The sequence below is a fragment of the Hibiscus syriacus genome, unplaced genomic scaffold (genome assembly GCF_006381635.1).
Source record: "Hibiscus syriacus cultivar Baekdansim isolate YM2019G1 unplaced genomic scaffold, ASM638163v2 tig00110962_pilon, whole genome shotgun sequence".
Lineage (NCBI taxonomy): Eukaryota > Viridiplantae > Streptophyta > Magnoliopsida > Malvales > Malvaceae > Hibiscus > Hibiscus syriacus.
Genome location: NW_024062935.1, coordinates 411,418 through 433,621, shown reverse-complemented (window position 1 = coordinate 433,621; position 22,204 = coordinate 411,418). Strand labels below are relative to the sequence as shown.

The 22,204-nt window shown below is 36.2% G+C and overlaps 1 protein-coding gene and 1 long non-coding RNA gene across 2 annotated transcripts in view; one reads left to right on the top strand and one right to left on the bottom strand.

Moving 5' to 3' along the window:
- Positions 1-9,221: 9,221 nt before the first annotated feature.
- On the bottom strand, positions 9,222-9,566 carry LOC120148503 (acrosin-like). Its single transcript, XM_039161601.1, has one exon. It carries the CDS (start codon positions 9,564-9,566, stop codon positions 9,222-9,224), a length of 345 nt encoding a protein of 114 aa, XP_039017532.1.
- Positions 9,567-9,673: 107 nt separating this feature from the next.
- LOC120148494 overlaps positions 9,674-22,204 on the top strand; it is a 19,312-nt gene continuing 6,781 nt past the window's right edge. Inside the window, exon 1 of the long non-coding RNA XR_005518372.1 lies at positions 9,674-9,807. This is a non-coding gene — a long non-coding RNA (uncharacterized LOC120148494). The remainder of the gene's footprint in view (positions 9,808-22,204) is intronic.

Sequence of the window (22,204 nt, the reverse complement as noted above, 5' to 3'; positions counted from 1 at the left end):
CTCAGTTTTTCAAATAATCATATTGACGTCGAAGTGAGGGACCATCGCGAACAGTTCCGTTTTACTGACTTCTATGGTTATAGTGGGCGTCCAAAAAAGGTAGAGAGTTGGAAGTTAATGGAAAGAATTCGGGATGTTACTGGTGCTCAGGGAGGTGATTTCAATGAAATACTATATTCAAATGAAAAGCAATGAGGGCGACAGAGATTGGATGCCGACATGCAAAATTTCAGAATTATATTGGAAGTTTGTGACCTTTGGGACATTAAACCTAGATCAGGGGGGTTTACTTGGTCTCACGGGAATCACGCCTCCAATTGTATCTGTAAGAGGTTAGATCGATTTGTTGCCTCCCCTAAATGGCTTCAACTCTTAAAAGATTTTTTTAGTGATGACAGATCACTCTACAGCCTCCGATCATGCAGTTATTATTACGGACACTCAAGGTCTGAGAAGTTCAGCTACTCATCCCATCCAACCTGATTATTTCAAATTTAATGCATGTTGGGCCAATAAAGAAGAGTGCAATGTTGTGGTGAGAAAATGTTGGTCTCTTACCCAAGGCTCCATTTTGGAGAAGATTCATAATGTGGGTAATAGATTGAAAAGTTGGTAGCGAAACCAGAGATATGAAACTAAACAGAGGGAAGCAGAACTTGGACAAACCATTAGAAGACTTGGCTCTTATCTTATAACTCCTTATTTGTTCCAAAGGCTCGGCGAGGCGAAGAAGGAACTCAAAGTTCTCATTCACAAGGAAGAAACTTTTTGGATGCAGAGATCCTGGGTTGCTTGGCTAAAGGATGAAACACTAAATATTTTCATGCTAGAGCAAATGGGCGCAAGAAGAAGAATTGGGTGAATGAGAATGAAAACAAGGATAGGGTTTGAGTGGGGGAGATTGAGGAAATCTTCGATTTTGCTACATATTTTTTTTACATTCTCTTCTATTCTTCGGATACTGAATGATTAAGCGCTGAATAATTCAAATACTGAATGATTTCAGAATCTATGTATGAATTAGCTCTGAATGTGATATGCTATTTGATAATGACTCTGAATGATTCAGAATGTACTTTGATGTTGAATTATTTAACACTGTTTTGCTGAATCATTCAAAGGTGAGAAACAAATACGTTGAATGTTGAACGGTTCAACATTCAACGCTGAATGATTCCATTCAGAACCAAATAAACAGCTCCTAAGTTTACTTAATGGTCATTCTAACTTTGTGTAGGTTAACCAAACTATCATTGTTTCGATTCCTAAAGTGGATTGTACTCATTCCATGAAGAATTTCAGACCGATTAGTCTTTGTTCAGTCATTTATTAGGTGGTGTCAAAAGCAATTGTGAACCGATTTGAAATCTTTTATGCCTTTATGTATTTCTAAAAACCAATGTGCCTTTGTCGCCGAGAGACATATCTCTGACAATTTTCTGGTTGTCCATGAACTTCTTCGCTATCTAAAAAGCTCGAAGAATGTTCCCAATAAAGGGGATGTGATTAAAATTGTTATGAAAAAGGCTTATGATAGGGTGAAAGGGAATTTTATTGCCAATGTGATGGATAGATTGGGGTTTGCTCATGATTTCATTTAACTTATTTTGAAATGCATATCTATTGTTTTTTATTGCATCCGAATTAATGGTCAGTTGTCAGGGGTTTTCAAACCATACATGGGTTTATGTCAAGGTGATCATCTCTCTCCGTTTCTCTTCTTGTTTTGTTCGCAAGGGTTGTTTGCTACGCTCCTTGCCGAACAGCTCCGTAGCTGAATTAAAGGAGTGCTTGCGAGTATCAGAGGACCAAGAATTAATCATCTTCTTTACGTAGATGATTGCCTTCATTTTATTAAGAACTTCATTGCGGAAGCTAGAAGTCTAAAGGAAGTATTGAGTGTTTACGAGGCTGCCTCAGGACGAAAGATTAATTATGATAAGTCTTTGATCTACTTTAGTCCAAAAACAAAAGGCGATGACAGCAGGCAAATTGTTGAGACCTTTGGTGTGCACGAGGAAGACCAACCCGGAAGGTGTCTTGGTTTACCTCTTACGGTGGGAAAGAACAAAATGGAGGCATTCGGGTTTCTTAAAGACAAAGTCATCAATCGAATCCAAGGGTGGACCAAAAATCTCCTTATCTTATGCTGGTAGAGAGGTTTTCCTCAAGTCAGTCATACAAGCCCTTCCTACTTATGTGATGTCATGTTTTCTTTTACCGGATGAAGTGCTAAACTCGATTTCGTTACACATGAGATCCTACTGGTGGTCGGGGAGGTATGCTTCGAGGGGATGGCCTCTTATTGCATGGAATAAGGTTTGTCGGTCAAAGCACGATGGTGGGAAGGGCTTTAGAGACCTCAAGTTGTTTAACCTTTCTCTCCTCGATAATCAAGTTTGGAAATTTGTGCACAATCCGAATTCGCTTCTCTTCAAGGTATTCAAGGCAAAGTATTTTCACAATTCCAACTTCTTTTAGGCTAAAGTTGGAGATAATGCTTCCTTTGCATGGACAAGTATTTTTAAGGCCAAATAAGCTCTCAAAGATGGTTTCTTTTGGCGCATTGGGTTTAATGGGAATGCTCAGATTCATGATGGTAGATGGAGAAACACCATACATATTTCTTTCTCTTCTTCCTACGCGGACAATTTTGACCTCCCCGTCCGTTGCAAAGATTTCATGGTTAGGGGTCTCCTTCAATGGGATGCTTCCAAAATTCATTCGGTCTTCCTTGAAGAGGATGCGCATACTATCCTGGGTTCCGTTATTTCCCCTTGTGAAGTTGATTGTCTCATTTGGGAGCACCATAACTCAAGCTGTTAATAAAATCTAGATTTAAGTGGTTGTTGATGATGACAGGTACGGAACGAGACGATTCCAAAATCTGGAAATTGTTTGCAAAGCTCCCTACCCTCCCCAAGGTCAAGATTTTTGGATGGCGACTTGGTTATAATACTTTGCCAACCGGAGACAAACTTTAGGTTGCCGGTCTCGGAGATGGAAGTTGCCCAATATGCAACTAAGCAGTGGAATCCACTTTGCATGCATTTAAAGACTGCCCAAAGGCTCGTTCTATCTTGATCCTCTCAGGTCTGGACCTCTCAGTTGTAAATGGTAGTTTCCTGTCTTGTAAACCTTGGTTGGAAAGGGCTGCTGCTTACGTGGATCGAGAGGGGTTTACTAGACTGGTTGTTTTGTTACGGAACACCTGGAACCGACGTAACAAGTGGATACATGACAATGAACTCCAAACTGACTGGGAAGTTGTCAATGCTACTTGGGTTCTAGTGGAAGACTTCAACAAAGCAAATGCAGCTAAAGGTCCCATTCCCTCTTCCTCCAATTCGGTTAGCAATGCCCATTGGTTAAGACCGTAGGTAGGGCAAATCAAAATTAACGTTGACGGAGCATTCATTGCGAGCTCCGGTAAGCAACCATCGGAGTGGTTGGTTGCACGGGATCATCATGGTATGGTAGTGGTAGGTTTGGCTCACAAGCTCAAAACCCCTCACTCTTCCGAATCAGTGGAAACGGCAGCCTTCAATTATGAAATTCAATTGGCGATTGAAAACGGGTGGTCACAAGCACTTATCGAAGGAGATGCCATGTCTATTGTAAATAGACTTGCTAACCAACAAGAAGGCTTCTCATTGACCGGATTGTTGCTCAACGAGGCTTGAAACGCATTGGTTTGCCACTCGGATCTTAATGTTCAGTATACTAACCGTAGGACTAATAGAGTCTCTCACTCAGTAGCGCATTAGGCTTTATCGAGGATCAATCCTTTTTGGTTTTAGTATGACGAACTGAATGTATAAAAAATGTACTTATGGATGCTATTGGAATCTAATATATTATTTTCTTTTAAAAAAATAAAACAAAGAATAAAGCATTTGATCTGTTAATCGTTTCACCCGTCTATGCAATCGTATGTTGGATTTTCATAATCCCACATGGAATAGGTGTCATGGTGTCAATGACACCTGATGAGCATGACCCCCATAAGTGTGATTAATAAATTAAACAGACTCCAGAGAAGCCGTGGAGCAAAAGCTAAGTATAAAATTGGACGACTAGTTACTTCTTAGTTGTCATCGGCAATTTTCCCTATATATCATCGTCCACTACTTTTTTTCCCAATCAGTCACCGTTCAGATTATATTTCTCGATCTAACGCCCTTTGCAGAAAGACACGTCTCCTGCAGCGCGTTTTACGTTGATTTGGTACCACCTAAGGTAAGACACGCCCCCTGAAGCGCGCCTTATGCTGACATGATATACACATGTGTAAAGGAGGTATAACGCGATGTAGGGGCTGCGCCTTACTCAGAATCTGCCACGCGTCAGAAAGGTGCGCCCCCTGCGACTCGCCTTAGCTATAATTACCCACCTACCCCGACGTTTCACACCACAATCCCTCCCTATAAATAACCTCATCCTCAATCACTTTCATCACACTAAATTCTCTCAATTTCTCTCAACTTCTCTTAAAAACTCTTATAATCTCTGTCTAAGGTAAATTTTATTACATTTTTAATATTTTGTATTTAATTTATTTAAGTATTTAATTTATTTAATATTTTACTTAATTAATTTTTTTGCAGATATAAAATGGAAGACGATCTACTTCGATTGGATGGAAATCATATATCTCGACACTTTGTTGATACGGTAACATTTTAACGTTTTAATTTAATTAAAATTATTAGTAATAGTTTGTTGATTTATTTAATACATGATTATTAGATTAAGAATTAATTTTTGTAATTATTTAATTTTAGGAGAATGACCGTGTATTAGATCATTTTATTAGGAATCTTAAGTTAGTGATACCTAGCCGTGTCTTGTCGTATTTAGTAGAGGCTGGATTCGGTTATATAGATAGATACCAGGGTCACTGTAAGATAGAATAAGACCTTATTTCTGCCTTAGTAGAGCGTTGGAGGCCGGAGACCCACACATTTCATCTTCCGTGCGGAGAGTGTACGATTACACTTGAGGATGTTGCTATGCAGCTGGGGCTTTCGGTGGATGGAGATGTGATATCGGGGATCGCGTAGGGTTCCTGGACTGCTTTGTGTCGGGATAATCTAGGACGTGTCCCGAAAAGTTTTAACGGTGGTCGGATACCGTTAAATTGGTTAGATGCCAATTTTCAGGAGTAGAGTGAGGACGCCTCTGATGATGAAGTTAAAATGTATGCACGTGCATGCATACTGCAGTTGATAGAAGGGTTGTTGATGCTGGACAAATCGCGCAACCAAGTTCACTGCATGTGGTTGCAACATCTTGTCGACTTTCGTCTGGTCGGATCACTCAATTGGGGCTCGACAGTTTTGGCTTTATTGTACAGGGAGATGTGTCGAGCCACTGACTACAGGAGAAATGCTATCGGCAGATGTCTCCTCCTGCTGCAGTCTTGGGCATGGTATCGATTGCCCTTTTTATGTCCCGTTGTGAAGAACTCATTCGTATTTTCGCTACTCTTGAGGTAATTATAAAACTGATTCTGTATATTAATCATTTTATATAGCGTATAACAAATTTTTTTCCTTGAATAAGTGGTCTATTGATAAGAAAAATCATCAAGAGCTACCTGATGATTTAGAGAAAATTAGGGAACTAATCGATTAGAAAGCTGGCACACATGTATGAATTTTAATGTTTAAAAATCGATTTCAGATTATAGTTATATAATTAAATTATTATTTTGATAAAAATATATATATATTTGTTTTAGTTTGAATGGGTGACATATTCTAATGACGATATGAGGACGGTAATCCCACCTAAGTTGAGGGGCCCATCAGATGTTTGGATGGCGATGGTCCATTTGATCTGTTATGCGACCGTCGAGTGGCACTCCACTGATCATTATGGTATGCATAGGAGGTTTCGAAGTCCATAATTGTCCCAAGATTCAACCTCCGCACCAGCTTAAACCAGCCTAGAAGTTCGTTTTAAGATGCATCCCATTCGCCATGAAGTTTGACAATGGTATTTTGTTTTGCCAACCAAGTTTTTTTTATAGGAGACAGTGTACCCATACTGCGATTATAGCTGAAATCAACACAGCAACAGCTATATGAGAGCTTGCTTTTACCATGGGTATGATGGCTTGACATATCACTTTCGAGTCCAACTTGGGATGATCTTGGTTGACCCCTCCAGCACAACATGTGTGAGGATCGTTGTATATTGTTAGTTCTCATCTGTTGTTTTTCCTCTTCCTCTTCGATACGCAAACCATCCAATTGCATCCGTTTTTGCATCGGACACAGTAGCATACATATTTTTCTGTCGTGGAGCGGTTGACTCTCGATTGAACATAATTGCGTATATTGTAATTTTTATAGCCATTATCGCTTCTTCTTTGCTTGAAAATTCCATGCCTAAATATAACTCATAATTATTTATTGATGAGTAATATATATAGTCACCGAGATGAGGCATATCCGCAAATTCTGGCGTATACATTACACCATAATCATCTTCATACATGTGTGCTGGAGGGTTAGTTTGTGCCACATTTGCTTGAACTTCATCCACATCATCATTATCAGAGTTGAATTGCGGTGATTCTGGGTGAATGAATAGTCCAGTTTCAGCACCATCCGCACCAGGCTCACGAAGCGGTTCTTCTGGTGGAGATGATGGTTCCTCCATGCTCTCCACATTTAGGTCGAAGAACCTACTACTTGCATGCCTTTCCCTTGAACTGGAAGGCATATTGACATTCAGATCGAAAAAGCTCGCAGTCGAATGCCTCCCCCTGGAGCTTGAAGCCATCGTGTCAAATAGAAACTGCACAGATTGTTGCGTCGATGGCATCTCCATATTAAGGTCAAAGGGATTTGTAGATGAATGTCTTCCCCTTGAACTGGACGCGATGTTGCCATACGAATTGTTCGTCGACCCACCTCGGTACATATCGTAAGGAGTTGCGGATGAATGTCTCTCTATTATGGCATTAAAATCATTACACATTACTGTCGCCGGCTGTCAACTTGTTCAGCCAGCCCATAGTGGGAGCTTAATGATTGACCTCGAACAACACACACTTGAATAAAATTTGCATACATCTCAATATCGGTGTCTGAATAATTACTTTGAGCTTAAACCATCATTTCAACAGCACCATTGTTCAAAAGTTCGAATGTTGTATAAGTTAATGGCAACAATGATGTTGGAAATCTGTACTGCAACGACGACATTCTTTTACTACTTCCAACATGAATCTTCCTCGAAATCTTCGTTATCAGCTCCTCAAGAGTTATGTTTCTCTTCAATGATATTTTAACACGCTCATTTGATACGAAAACAACGTCTGTTTCATCTTCTCGAATTTCACCATCGTAATAAACAATAGCTAAAAGTCACACCATTCTTTGAGTTTAAAAGTGTGGTAATATTATATATGCAAAAAAAACTGAAACAAAGCTGATTAAATAAATAATATATAAACGAAAATATAACACAAAATTTTTTTTACACATAAACGTAAATAATTTAAATAATATAATTTAATATTATTATTTGTACCGTAAAACTATTTTGACGTATGCTTTCGCTTTCTAATTTTACAAACACATAAATTAATTGACAACAATTAGTATAATATTTTTTCAAATAATCATAATAAACAATAAGTATAATAAAAAAATTATCACAAAATTACCTTATAACGAAAAATCGTATGAACTTCTGAATCAAATATGAGAAGATTGTCGGATTGTTGTATGAATTTTTTTCTAATCGAGAGGATATGTGAGGAGTTACCGGGGGGAAAGAGTATTTATAGCCGGGAAAAACTACAAGACGCCGTACCTGCACCACGCCTTACATAATTGTATTAGATAAAGCTAAGATGTTGCCCCTGGTTCGTGCCTAATATAATTGTGTTAAAGGTAAGGCGTGACCCCTGCCCCTGCGCTATACTCCTACATGGCCTAAGGCGCGTCCCAGAGACCGCGCTTTACACACGTGTATACCATGTTAGCATAATGCGCGTTTCAGGGGGGACTTACCACACGTGACACCAAATCAACGTAAAAAGCATTGCAATGGGCTCCACGTGACACCAAATTAATGTAAAACGCGTTGCAGTTGACACATCTTTCTGCAAAAGATGTTAGATCAAAAAATATAATCTGAACGGTGCCTGATAAAAAAAAATAGTGGACGGTGATATATCGAGAATATCGCCGTTGTCATCAATCAACTAAAGATAATCTACTCTTTTCACAACACACCAGCTCATTCCTGATAATATTTAGCCCTGTCTTGCTATTAAAAGATACGCTTAAACTATTTTTAAAGCAAACCCTCCCATCCTGGAAAACTGATGGTACCTAGGAAACTTCAGGTTCTTCTCCAAATTTACATTGTCATTGGCCACCAAAACCGCAAATATAACAGAAAATGCCAAGATTTGTATCAGTATTGTTTAGAACTCTTTAATTTTTTTTAAATAATAATTTCTTACATGATCACATCTTAAAGGAAAAGAGAAGTGTAGTTTCAGCTTTCAGTAACATCAAAACTAATCAAGCTTGAAAGTAGACCTAGAAGACCACCAACAAGAATGGATATAGCAGTTTTGCCTGATTGATTGGGACAAGTGACAGCCAAAATGTAATAGCTCTATTCTAGGTATGTTGCAGATTTCTCCATGTAATTTTATGAAGAATCAGTGAAAGCAATTCAACTTCATGAATAGTCTGCAACTTTACAACCTTCAGAAATTTGCAATGCCAAAATATATCAATCTCTTCACCTAACACAAATTCCGTAACAATTACACAGTGTAGTTATCCAAAGTCTAACACAAATATAGCAGATGCCTTGTTACAGCGTCCAAATAAGTTAGCGGAAAGATCAAAACAACACTCGAGGAAAAAGTTGAAATTTTTTCTTCTATCTAGAATAACAATCCGAGTTGACAGAAACTAGACACAAACCGGGGAAAGAATCAACAGACAAAACAGCAACAAAACTTAAACAAGCAAAAATGGTAAATAAAAGAACTACCCATTTACAGAAGACCTCAGCAAGGACCCATATCTGCAATATTCGTAATCCCTTTCTCAGCTCATCCGATGATCTCAGCAACAACTCCCTAAATATGAATTAAATTGCCAATGTAACCCAAAAACTTGGCGGATATTTCATGAAGAAGAAGAGCAAGTCTCGTACTTTCCATTGGCTTTCAATAGCTGTCATCTCTTCAAAACCAAGAACCCGGCAACACCAAATTGCAAGATGATAGCAATGCCGATGAACAAAAGCCCAAGCCTTTGCCCCGTATTGACCTTGTGATCATGTGAAGGTTGTGGTGGCCGCCGCCACCTATGATGATTGGTTCGATGATGGTGGTGTTCTGCCGGAGGCGGCGATGGCCGATAAGGCACTGGCGGAGGTGATGGTGGAGAGGACGGAGGAGGAGGAACTGACGATGGCGGTGGCGGACTTATGTTAGATGATTGCGATTCAACAAAATATGGAAAAACGGTAAAGAAAAGGCCGAAACTTAACAGCAGTGATGGTAATAATGGCGGTTCCATAATAACAAAAAAGCTAAGCAAGCACGCAGAATCTTTGGGGGGCTTAATATCAAGGATTTTGCTGCATTCTAGCTTCTGGGCATGACCCAATTCTTGCCTTCGCTCCTTCAGCTTTGCTTGTTAGACTTACAACATTAGCTGGATTTTTGCATCTCTTGTTTTATGTGAGAAATCAAGCAAATGGGTATCTTCCAAATACTTCGACGTATTCAACTTCTGCTGCTCCAATTCAAAATCTTGTGTTTTTTTTTTTTTCATTTTTGGTTGGAAAAATAAAAAATTTAGGAAAACGATCACGTGTGACAGTTTTATTTTATGTTAAAGAATACGTTATCAATTTTTTTATTATTTAAATAATAAAATCGATAAAAATTTATCAAAAATATTATTTTTTCATCGATTTTGTTATTTTTTTCTATTGATTTTGTTATTGTTGGATATTTTTACCGAAAATATTAAAAAATATTAATATTTTAAGTAGAAATAATTATATTTTAGATAATTTTTTATCAATTTTATTATTTAAATAATAACAAAACTCATAACACTTTTTTTAGCTGTATATTAAAGATGATACACTATAGAACTTTCTAAAATTTAAGTTTACAGAAATCTAGAGTTCGACCTATTTTTTTTTTTTTTTGCCGATGTTTGTGATTCCTTCCCCTGTTTCGAAGAGATCTATGAAATGAATAAAAAATTGAGTGATTTCTCAATGCTCGTCTTTTTCTTTTGGGAAGATTCATACGAAACAGAGGAGGGGAAGATTTTTATGGTTTTTACAGGGATAATAGTATTGAATTTCCGAAAAAATAAATACTCAACAATTTTTTAAAAATATATTTCATAAAGGAATGGATGGGTTAAACTCTATTAAAGTATTTATATTATGTTAAAAGTTTATTTTAATTTTTTATTATATAAAAATATTTTAAAATTTGTTTTAATGTTATTCTTTTAAAGAATTTATCAAATTTAACAATAAAATGAATTATTATTTTCTTTGGAGATATTTTGAGGAACTACGCCTATAAAATGTGTATACATTTATTGTCAGTTGACTAAAAATATTTTTAATTAATATTATCTTATAATCACTCTATATTAAAAAGTTATTTAAATATTTTATTATGAAAATATATTTTAATTTTATACTTTTGAAACATTAATATTTTAGTTTGAGACGTTCGAATTATTGTTAGTTGATTTAGATATTTTGATTTAAACACTATTTAAGTCTCTATCAAATTTGAATTAGAATAATGATCCGTAGTACAAGGAGTAGGACTAACAACCCCATAGAGTTATACCCTCGTTCTAAATTTAATTCAAACATCGGTCAATATAAAAAAAATTAAATATACGGTCTCGCGTAGCTCATTAGTTAGTAGGTTAGTCTACACCTGTAAACAAATCAAATGAACATAAATGAAAGTATGTTTATGTTTGTTCGTTTAATTTTAATTGAATGGATGAACAAACACGAATATAAACGAATACAAATTTTTTTTTTGCATATTCGTTCGTCAAGGAATGTAGCTTGTTCATGTTTGTTCATGTTCATTCATTTAAATGATAAACGATAACAAATGTGTCAACACACATTTTTCGTCCTATTAGGATTCAAACTCTTAAAAATAGGATAGAATTTTAGGATTCAAACTCCTAAAAATAGGATAACATTTTGCTAGGATTCAAACTCCTAAAAATAGGATAGAGTTCTACTAAGATTTAAATTCCTAAAGATAGGATCCACAAGCACTATAAATAGCCATTGTAACTCACCATTGTAATAGACGATTCACACACAAAACACAGAGGAAAGCACGAAAAATACAAAGACAAAGCTGTTGTAAACGATTCGAAAAGGAAATAAAAGGTAGCATTTTCTTTTTTCTTTCTTTTGCATGTGCACGTTATTTTTCTTGAGATTTGGTTCGAATAACCCAAAACGTGGGTTGCGCCGATGACCAAAATGGGTGGGGTTTCGAAGTTTCGAATCTAGATCTACCCCGAGGCTTATTTTTAAAAACCGGTTTGATTTTTTGTAAAAGGAGAGGAGGAGCTTTTTAAAAATCTATATTAGTCCCTTTATTTATTATATGGATATTTTATTCACTTATTTTTATTATTCATGTTATTATTATTATATGTATATATATATATATATTAAATTATTTTCATTTGATTTTTTTACTATATTTTATTATTATTATATATATATTTATTTAATATTTTACTTACAAGTCTAATATTACTATATATCTTTATCTAGTCATATATATTTTTTATACTTTTAATAGTTTATTTATATACATATTATTAAATATATATATTCTTAATTATTTTTATTTGATTATTTATTTATTTATGTAATATATCTTATAACTTTATATATTTATATTATTTTTTATTATTTTCGTTTTTTTATTCATTATTATTATATTATTATTTTTTTTTAAAAAACTTTGTGTCTTTATCATTATTATTATTAAACATTATATTATATACTACTAACCTAGAGGGCCCATTTTTTTGTCTTATTTCTTACTAAAGCCCCCCACTTTCGGTGAATTGGGAGGGTAGCTTTTCTATTTTTAAGTATTTGGTATATATATATAGCTTATTTATTTTATTAATACTTTGATATATATATATATATATATTTATATTTATATATTTATATTTTTTCCTTTTTTCAAATATTATTATATATAATTATTACTTTACTATTTTTTTCTTATCTTACTTATTTATTTTATTTTTCCATTGTATCTTATTTGTTTTCTTTACCTTGTTTATCTAACACATTTCTCGATTTTTTTTCAAATCAATCAAGGGTAAGTAATTAGGATCGAAACTTTACCTTTTAATTTAACTTGTTATTTTTCTTAATTAAGACAACTGGAAATTACGTAGTACCGAAAGGGCGATTCAAGGGTGCTAATCCTTCCTTGACCGTAACCGACTCCCGAGCCCGACATATTTCTGGTAAGATGCAGATCAGGTAAGAAATAGGGTATCCGATCAACCCATTTATTTTTAAATAAATGATCGGTGGCGACTCCAATCCACATTTTTCAAGTCGAAGCCCAATTCCGGGGCCCAACCGAAAGACGGTTACGACAACTTGGCGACTCCGCTGGGGACCGTAAGTGAGTCAGGCTAAGGTAATTTCCAGTTGTATTTTTAATGAAAAGGGTAAGTTTAAATTTTAAGGTAACATTTCGATCATTATTGCTTACTTTTGATTATATTTTCGAAGTAAATAGTTGTACTGACCGTTTTTTAATGATTTCAGCCCTTAAAGATTTTTCATCTAAAGGCTCTATACCCGAGCTCCGAACCCTATTTAAGTGGGGGTGAAAGCGACACCTTCGTGTGAATTTATTCTCCGTATGGGCCTAGCAAGTAACCTTCGGGATTCATATACCTTATGCCTTCGTGTGAATTTATTCTCCGTATGGGCATAAGGGAATGTTTCCTCTCGAGTTTAACTTAGTCCACACAAGCCTGTGATGGGTTTAGGACTAAGGGTCTGGCAAGCCCAAGGGGGCACCAGCAAGGAGAACTCGGGTACCATTTTTTAGCACCTAAACCGGGAGACCATGGAGAATTAGAGCCCACCCCAAAATCTCATTACAAACCCTAGGCTGCTTTGTTTCCTGCTTTAGTTTCTGTTCAAAGCATGCGAACTAGACAAATATGCGGTTAGGATTTGTTTGAAAGTAGCATGCGGGATAGAGATCATGTCCGGGTAGGAATAATAAGCATGTGGGGTAGATATCATGTGGGGTAGGACTTTCATTTTTATGATCGTTTTTTATTTTTTTTCACCTCACTAACTCTTTTCATCTTTCTTTTATTTTATTTTCATCACTTGCATCATAAAAGAGGTCATTGATCCACTAAAACGTGTTTGTTAAAACTCGAATAATCTGAATCCATGGACAAAGGTGTTGTAATACAAGAGATTAAAAACCCCGAGGTACGACTATGGTCCGAGAAGACTCAGAAGGAAAAGAGAGACAGTCTTCAAGGAAGCTATGTGTCAGTGCTGGTTAGCTACGCCTCTATCAACCTAAAACAGAATAATGTGCAAGAACTTCGAGACATCTGAGATAGTTGGAAGAATGATCGGAAATAGAAGTTCAGTCAGCGGTATGATGACATTGCATTTTTGCTTCATGTTAAGACCGATGAGCCCTTAATCAGAGTCTTGGTTCAATTTTTGAACCTGGGATACAGTTGCTTCACTTTTAACCAGGAGGACATGGTACCTACCATCGAGGAGTATACTACACTATTGCACTGTGAAAGCATTAAACTGGAGCGAGCCTACATCAAACACATCAAGAGTCAGCCTTTCAAGAACGGACTGGCTAAGATTGCAGGAGTTGATGAAAAATGGGTGACTGACCGACTCCGAAACAAAGGTAACGGGCAAGGAATTGAGTGGATCCACATAAGGGAACTAATGAAGGACCACCGTGATGAATGGAAGACTATAGACCTTTTTGCACTAGGTCTGGATGGCTTGATCATCTTTCCAAAGGTTTTGGGATGCATTGACGCAGCCGTGGTGGAACTGTTTGAGCAACTTCCGAAACGAGTCAACCCAGCACCGACCATCTCAGCCGAGACCTTTTGGTCTCTCAACCATTACCGAAGAGCTGGTGGAGGTAGATTCATTGGATGTGTTCAGTTCCTTCAAGTCTGGATTCACATCCACTTCTAGATTCACATCCACTTCTGAAAGACTAATGGGGTTGCCTACTGTAGATTTATCACTACGTATTCACCTTTGAGAGAGTTCATCATCATGACATGACATGAAGGCGCTTCAAAAGAGAAATGGATGAAAGTCTTCACTCATCTTCAGGACCGGGATATTACCTGGAGAGCCCCCTGGTTGTTCCTCAGTGATGTTCTTTTCAAGTGTGGGAATTCTGACACTATGACCCTATTTGGACTTTGAGGTGCAGTTGGGTATGCTCCGTTGTTGGCACTTAGACAGTATGGGGCACATCAGTTTGTCCCAGCAACATATGGATTATCTATATCAGAGTTTATGTATCACGGTGACAGTTATAAGAAGATGATCAAAGAAGCAGTCGAGTCATGGAAGAAAGTATCTCGGATGGATGTCTAGAAGATTTAGTCCGAACATACCTTTTATTGTTTTTATGTCTCTTACAAGATAAAACATTTTTGTCTGAATAAGGATTATTTATGATAATGGACACTTTTCTGGATCAATGCCTCGAACATTTCATGCATTCTTGCATTTTGCATTTTTACCTTTTTGCATTTTCATCTACATTTTAAGCATTTTCACAAACATGAAATTAAGTCGTGAAGGGCTCGATGAAGCGAATTTAACCACATGGAAGCAAGATTGTAACAGTAGGAGCCTGATCAGCTGATTGTATGACAAAGCTTGCCAGGATGATCTGATAAAAGAGTACCCATCTCCTAAGGGCTACGATGTTGAAGCTGTTGCCACATAAGGATTCCCAAAAATTCTTCTGAAAACTGTAAGGCGCTTGCCGAAGAAGGGGGCATGGCATATACCATTTGCACTTAGAGGATTATTTTGTTTGAACACATCTTTTAAACGATTGAATTCATGTTACTTTATAAGGTGGAGCAATTGAACAAATTTTAATCTTTAGTTCTTTGAATATTAAATGAATTGATGATTCTTTTAATTCTTCAAGAATTATAGATTTTTGACATATGACAAGATTAGACCTTTCTTACCTTGTCTCAAACCCTAGAATAAAACACCTTGATTCTTTATCCAAAATAACTCATTGTCATTATCAAAAAACCAAATTTTGACATTACCTCCATTTGAAATTCTTGAACATTACCTTTATCTTTTTGATACACCCACACCTTTCTTTGAGTCAATAAGATCACACAACTGTCTTTTTAGACTCAAAATTAACCTTTTTTACCATTAAAACCCAAGGCATTGAGTTGTTCATTTGAACATGAGCATTCTTCCAAGATACAGTTTGGGGCATCTTGCCAGGAGCCTGAACATTGAGACATGTTGGGAGCAAGGAGCAGAAAAAAGAATTCATCCGAAATAATTCTATCATGCATTAACTACATTGTTTTCATGTGAATAGAACTAATCCTGAAAATCTATCCCCCTGGGGATACCTCTTCTGTGAAGACTTACATGTATGAAATGATGAATGGCTTTCTTTCTTTATCCCTTCACAACAGGAGAAAATATATATCCCTTGTGTCCCCTTTTGAGACTATAGTATTTTTTTCTTCTGATTCAACCCTAACCAAGGATCACCCTCCACACTGGGGGGCAAGGTGGAGAAAATCTGCTCACATGAGTGAAGACATTGATTCAGATGAGATACCGAAAGGTGAACCAAATGCCAAGTGCGATGATTCAATCAGAACAAAAAAGGAAGAACAAAAAAAAAGGGACAAAAAGCACATGCAAAATTCCCTAAAGACAAATGGTGCATCAAGCTTCAATGAGATTGATCAAGCACAATCATTCCCGAATCACTGAATCCCTTCACTCAAAGATCATAGAGCATCAAGAGAAAGAGACATTTTGAGCAAGACAAGATTGATGGCATCAGAATGAATTGATCCATGGTTCAATACCCTGAAACACTTGTTTGGGCCTATTTATCCTTTTCTTTCATAACCACGAACCCTGGCCTACATTATGTGCCTTAAAAGTCCCTTCTAATCATACTTGGATTTCTAAACAGAAGAGACTATCTTCAGATTTCATCCCGCCCATCAGGATTAATCTTTGTTTGCAAAAAAAACAATGTAATTAATGCATGGTAAAAAAATAACAAGGGGGGGTTCAAGACGTAAATCCTGAATAACGTCTTGAAACCAAAGGAGGATTCGAGTTGAAAACCTGAAAAAGCGGCTCGAATATAAAAATTGTGCAACTGAGGTGATCACACAAATTCCTTGATAAGGCATCGCACAATCCGAGTGTGACAACGAAGGTTGGGAGTCAGAGAACACTTCCAGTAGAGAAGCATGCAAGCTACCCCATCAATCCTTTGAGCATCAAATACCAAACCTTTGAGCATCAAATGCCAAACCTTTGATCAAACACAATGACCTGAGACTTTTTATCCTTTCCTTACTTGACCATCTCTGAAAGATAGCTTTGATCATGACACTTGTCAAATAGCTATAATTTATTGAAGGATTAACATTGTAATTAATTCTTTGATATCCAATGAACTCTAGTTTTATGATTCGTCTCAATTGTAAAACCGTAAAAGGGGTAATATTTTTAAAACTTGGGATTAAACATTTTTTGAAACTCTTTTAATTGATATTAAAAGAGAAAGAAAAACATTTTTTTTCAAACAAGACAGTCTCTCTAGAGTGGATCTTGGTAAATGACATGTGACTCTTAGACACAAAACTCATGCTCAGAATCAATACTGAAGCAAGAAATGAGGAACATTTGGGGCATCTTTGAAGATTCAACATGAAATATTGGGGCCTTTTTTTTGGGCATCTTTGGGGATTCAACATCCTAATGCGAATTATCAGGCCTTTTTCAAGAGATAAATATAACCAAATCATGTTATATGCATCTTATGCATACATTTTAGAGCATCATTTTTTTCCCACATACATAATTTTTGCAGCTTTTAGAGTCAAGTTTCGACTTCAAGACGAAGGATACTCGATTCAAAAGCACCTTTAAAGATTGATGTTGGTTGCTTAACTCAGCAGCAAGAAGCTACACTTCAACCAATTTGACATATTGAAAGATCGAAAGATCTTAGAATCAACTTCAGACGAGTTCGAGAGATAATTCAGAACCGATCCAGTTCGTATTTTCAAGTTGGATTTCAACTTCACGACGAAGGATATCCAATTCCTGGCTCAACTTCACGACGAAGGGGCCACCCACGATTTCAACTTCACGACGAAGGGAATCGTGCTCACCATTGTCTCTCTTGAGACAGTTTCCCTTGAAACAAACTTTGTCTCTCTTGAGACAGTTTCCCTTGAAACAAAATTTTTTCTCCCTTGAGACAGTTTCTCTTGAAACATAAACATTGAAAACATTTCCCTTGAAATAAATTGTCTCTCTTGAGATAGTTTCCCTTGAATCAAAATTTTGTCTCCCTTGAGACAATTTCTCTTGAAACATAAACATTGAAAACATTTCCCTTGAAATGAATTTTGTCTCTCTTGAGATAGTTTCCCTTGAAACAAATTTTGTCTCCTTTGAGACAGTTTCTATTGAAACATAAACTTTGAAAACAGTTTCCCTTGAAACAAAATCTTTGAATATGTTTTACATTAAACAAATTTCGTCTCTCTTGAGACAGTTTCTCTTGAAACAAATTTTGTCTATCTTAAGACATGTTTTTCTTAAAACAAAATTTTGTCTCCCTTGAGACAGTTTATCTTGAAACATCAATCCTTGAATATGTTTTTTTTGTGTCACCCTTGATACAGTTTCTCTTGAAACACAAAAAGAAACCTTTGAAATTGTTTCTCTTGAAACACAAAAAACCTTTGAAAATGTTTCTCTTGAAACACAAAACCTTTGAGATTGTTTCCCTTGAAACAAATTTTGTCTCCCTTGAGACAGTTTCTCTTGAAACACAAAATCTTTGAGTTTATTTCCTTTAAAACAAAATTTTGTCTCCCTTGAGGCCGTTTCTCATGAAACAACATATATCTTTAAGATCGTTTCCCTTGAAACGAATTTTATCTTTTTTAAGACAACTTCTCTTGAAGCATCATTTAAACCGTTACACTCAGCTCAGGCACATACTTGGGATGGTCGAGAAGCATTTCTCAAATCAAAAAATAGAATGTGCACATCAGATTTGAACATTTGAAGAATTCGAGATCAGGGATCAGAACTTGAAGATTCCAGAACTAAGATTCCAGAGAAGCAACCGAAGATCGAGATTTCTCTCCTTAGCCCAAAAAATAACATATGTTGCATATGCATTTTAGGCACACCTAAGAGCATTGCATCCATAGCATCACATATATGCATAACTTTTTCAGGTTTTAGCTAGAGTCAATTTCAACTTCGCGGCGAATGATATTGAACTCAAAGCGACACAATTTGCTCGAGAGTGGATTTCAACTTCACGACGAAGGATATCTAGCTCGAAGCCAAACTTCACAATAAAGGGGTCTCCACGGTTTCAACTTCACGGTGAAGGGAATTGTGTCCACCCGCAACATACAATACTTGGATTTCAACTTCACGACGAAGGATATTCAAGTCAAGGCTCAACTTCACAACGAAGGGGCCATCCGCGATTTCAACTCCACAACGGAGGATATCGTGGCACTCGAGACAACACAAGTTCAACTTCACAACGAAGGGACGGCTGGTTGTCAACAAACAACTTCTCAATTTCAGAGCCAATTTCAACTTCACAACGAAGGATATTGGACTTCAGACAACGCAAGTTCAACTTCACGATGAAAGGACCGCTGCTTGTCAAAAACAACTTCCCAATTTCAGAGCCAATTTCAACTTCACAACGAAGGATATTGGACTCCAGACAATGCAAGTTCAACTTCACGACGAAGGGACCGCTGCTTGTCAACAACAACTTCCCAATCTCAGAGCCAATTTCAACTTCACAACGAAGGATATTGGACTCCAGACAACGCAAGTTCAACTTCACGACGAAGGGACCGCTGCTTGTCAACAAAATTTCATTTAGATTCAATTTCAACTTCACAACGAAGGATATTGGACTCGAGACAACACAAGTTCAACGTCACAATGAAGGGACGGCTGGTTGTTAACAAACAATTTCTCGGTTCCAGAGCCAATTTCAACTTCACGATGGAGGATATTGGACTTGGAACAATGCTACTTACTTGGATTTCAACTTCACGACGAAGGATATCCAACTCAAAGAAGGATTATCTGCCATCAAAATTGTCGAGTTCGACTCCATTCAGCTCGATGACACATCAATCGCACTACATTCCGGTTGCAATCGAGGTTTTCAAGTCGAGAAGAGGACCTGGGTTAGCCGTGCCTTAGTGACAAGCAACCATTTTCAAACAGCATAGCTTAAGTCAAGAAAAAGCTATCTGTCAATGAAGATTTCTGAGTTCGATTCCGATCCAAGGTCTTTAAACCGAGAAGAAGACCGAAGGGTAACGGGAAGCCACATGCTGATTCAAATTCCGAACTACGGCTTTAATTTCATATCATTTCAAGATGAACTCGACTTCACGATGGAGGAGTCATCCGTAACTCAATTCGAGAGGGAGTTATTGAAACATCAGAGTTAATTTTCAACTCCACTGAACGAAAAGTGTCTTTTAATCTTTGCCCTATCCCCGTTACACGACTATGGGCAAAGAGGGGCAGCTGTCAACACACATTTTTCGTCCTATTAGGATTCAAACTCCTAAAAATAGGATAGAATTTTAGGATTCAAACTCCTAAAAATAGGATAACATTTTGCTAGTATTCAAACTCCTAAAAAATAGGATAGAGTTCTACTAAGATTTAAATTCCTAAAGATAGGATCCACAAGTACTATAAATAGCCATTGTAACTCACCATTGTAACAGACGATTTACACACAAAACACAGAGGAAAGCACGAAAAATACAAAGACAAAGCTGTTGTAAACGATTCGAAAAGGAAATAAAAGGTAGCATTTTCTTTTTTCTTTCTTTTGCATGTGCACGTTATTTTTCTTGAGATTTGGTTCGAATAACCCAAAACGTGGGTTGCGCCGATGACCAAAATGGGTGGGGTTTCGAAGTTTCGAACCTAGATCTACCCCGAGGCTTATTTTTAAAAACCGGTTTGATTTTTGGTAAAAGGAGGGGAGGAGCTTTTTAAAAATCTATATTAGTCCCTTTATTTATTATATGGATATTTTATTCACTTATTTTTATTATTCATGTTATTATTATTATATGTATATATATATATATTAAATTATTTTCATTTGATTTTTTTACTATATTTTTATTATTATTATTATTATATATATATATATATATTTATTTAATATTTTACTTACAAGTCTAATATTACTATATATCTTTATCTAGTCATATATATTTTTTATACTTTTAATAGTTTATTTATATACATATTATTAAATATATATATTCTTAATTATTTTTATTTGATTATTTCTTTATTTATGTAATATATCTTATAACTTTATAACTTTATATTATTTTTTATTATTTTCGTTTTTTTATTCATTATTATTATATTATTATTTTTTTAAAAAAACTTTGTGTCTTTATCATTATTATTATTAAACATTATATTATATACTACTAACCTAGAGGGCCCATTTTTTTGTCTTATTTCTTACTAAAGCCCCCCACTTTCGGTGAATTGGGAGGGTAGCTTTTCTATTTTTAAGTATTTGGTGTATATATATAGCTTATTTATTTTAGTAATACTTTGATATATATATATATATATATATATATATATTTATATATATATATATATATTTATATTTTTTTCCTTTTTTCAAATATAATTATATATAATTATTACTTTACTATTTTTTTCTTATCTTACTTATTTATTTTATTTTTCCATTGTATCTTATTTGTTTTCTTTACCTTGTTTATCTAACACATTTCTCGATTTTTTTTTTCAAATCAATCAAGGGTAAGTAATTAGGATCGAAGCTTTACCTTTTAATTTAACTTGTTATTTTTCTTAATTAAGACAACTGGAAATTACGTAGTACCGAAAGGGCGGTTCAAGGGTGCTAATCCTTCCTTGACCGTAACCGACTCTCGAGCCCAACATATTTCTGGTAAGACGCAGATCAGATAAGAAATAGGGTATCTGATCAACCAAGTTATTTTTAAATAAATGATCGGTGGCGACTCCAATCCACATTTTTCAAGTCGAAGCCCAATTCCGGGGCCCAACTGAAAGACGGTTACGACAGCTTGGCGACTCCGGTGGGGACCGTAAGTGAGTCAGGCTAAGGTAATTTCCAGTTGTCTTTTTAATGAAAAGGGTAAGTTTAAATTTTAAGGTAACATTTCGATCCTTATTGCTTACTTTTGATTATATTTTCGAAGTAAATAGTTGTACTGACCGTTTTTTAAAGTTTTCAGCCCTTAAAGATTTTTCATCTAAAGGCTCTATACCTGAGCTCCGAACCCTATTTAAGTGGGGGTGAAAGCGACGCCTTCGTGTGAATTTATTCTCCGTATGGGCCTAGCAAGTAACATTCGGGATTCATATACCTTATGCCTTCGTGTGAATTTATTCTCCGTATGGGCATAAGGGAATGTTTCCTCTCGAGTTTAACTTAGTCCACACAAGCCTGTGATGGGTTTAGGACTAAGGGTCTGGCAAGCCCAAGGGGGCACCAGCAAGGAGAACTCGGGTACCATTTTTTAGCACCTAAACCGGGAGACCATGGAGAATTAGAGCCCACCCCAAAATCTCATTCCAAACCCTAGGCTGCTTTGTTTCCTGCTTTAGTTTCTGTTCAAAGCAATTTGTCTAGTTTCAAACAAAATCTCTATCCCGCATGCTACTTTCAAACAAATCCTAACCGCATATTTGTCTAGTTCGCATGCTTTGAACAGAAACTAAAGCAGGAAACAAAGCAGCC

Coding starts and splice junctions, on each gene's coding strand:
- LOC120148503 (XM_039161601.1), bottom strand. CDS start 9,566: ATGGAACCGCCATTATTACCATCACTGCTGTTAAGTTTCGGCCTTTTC.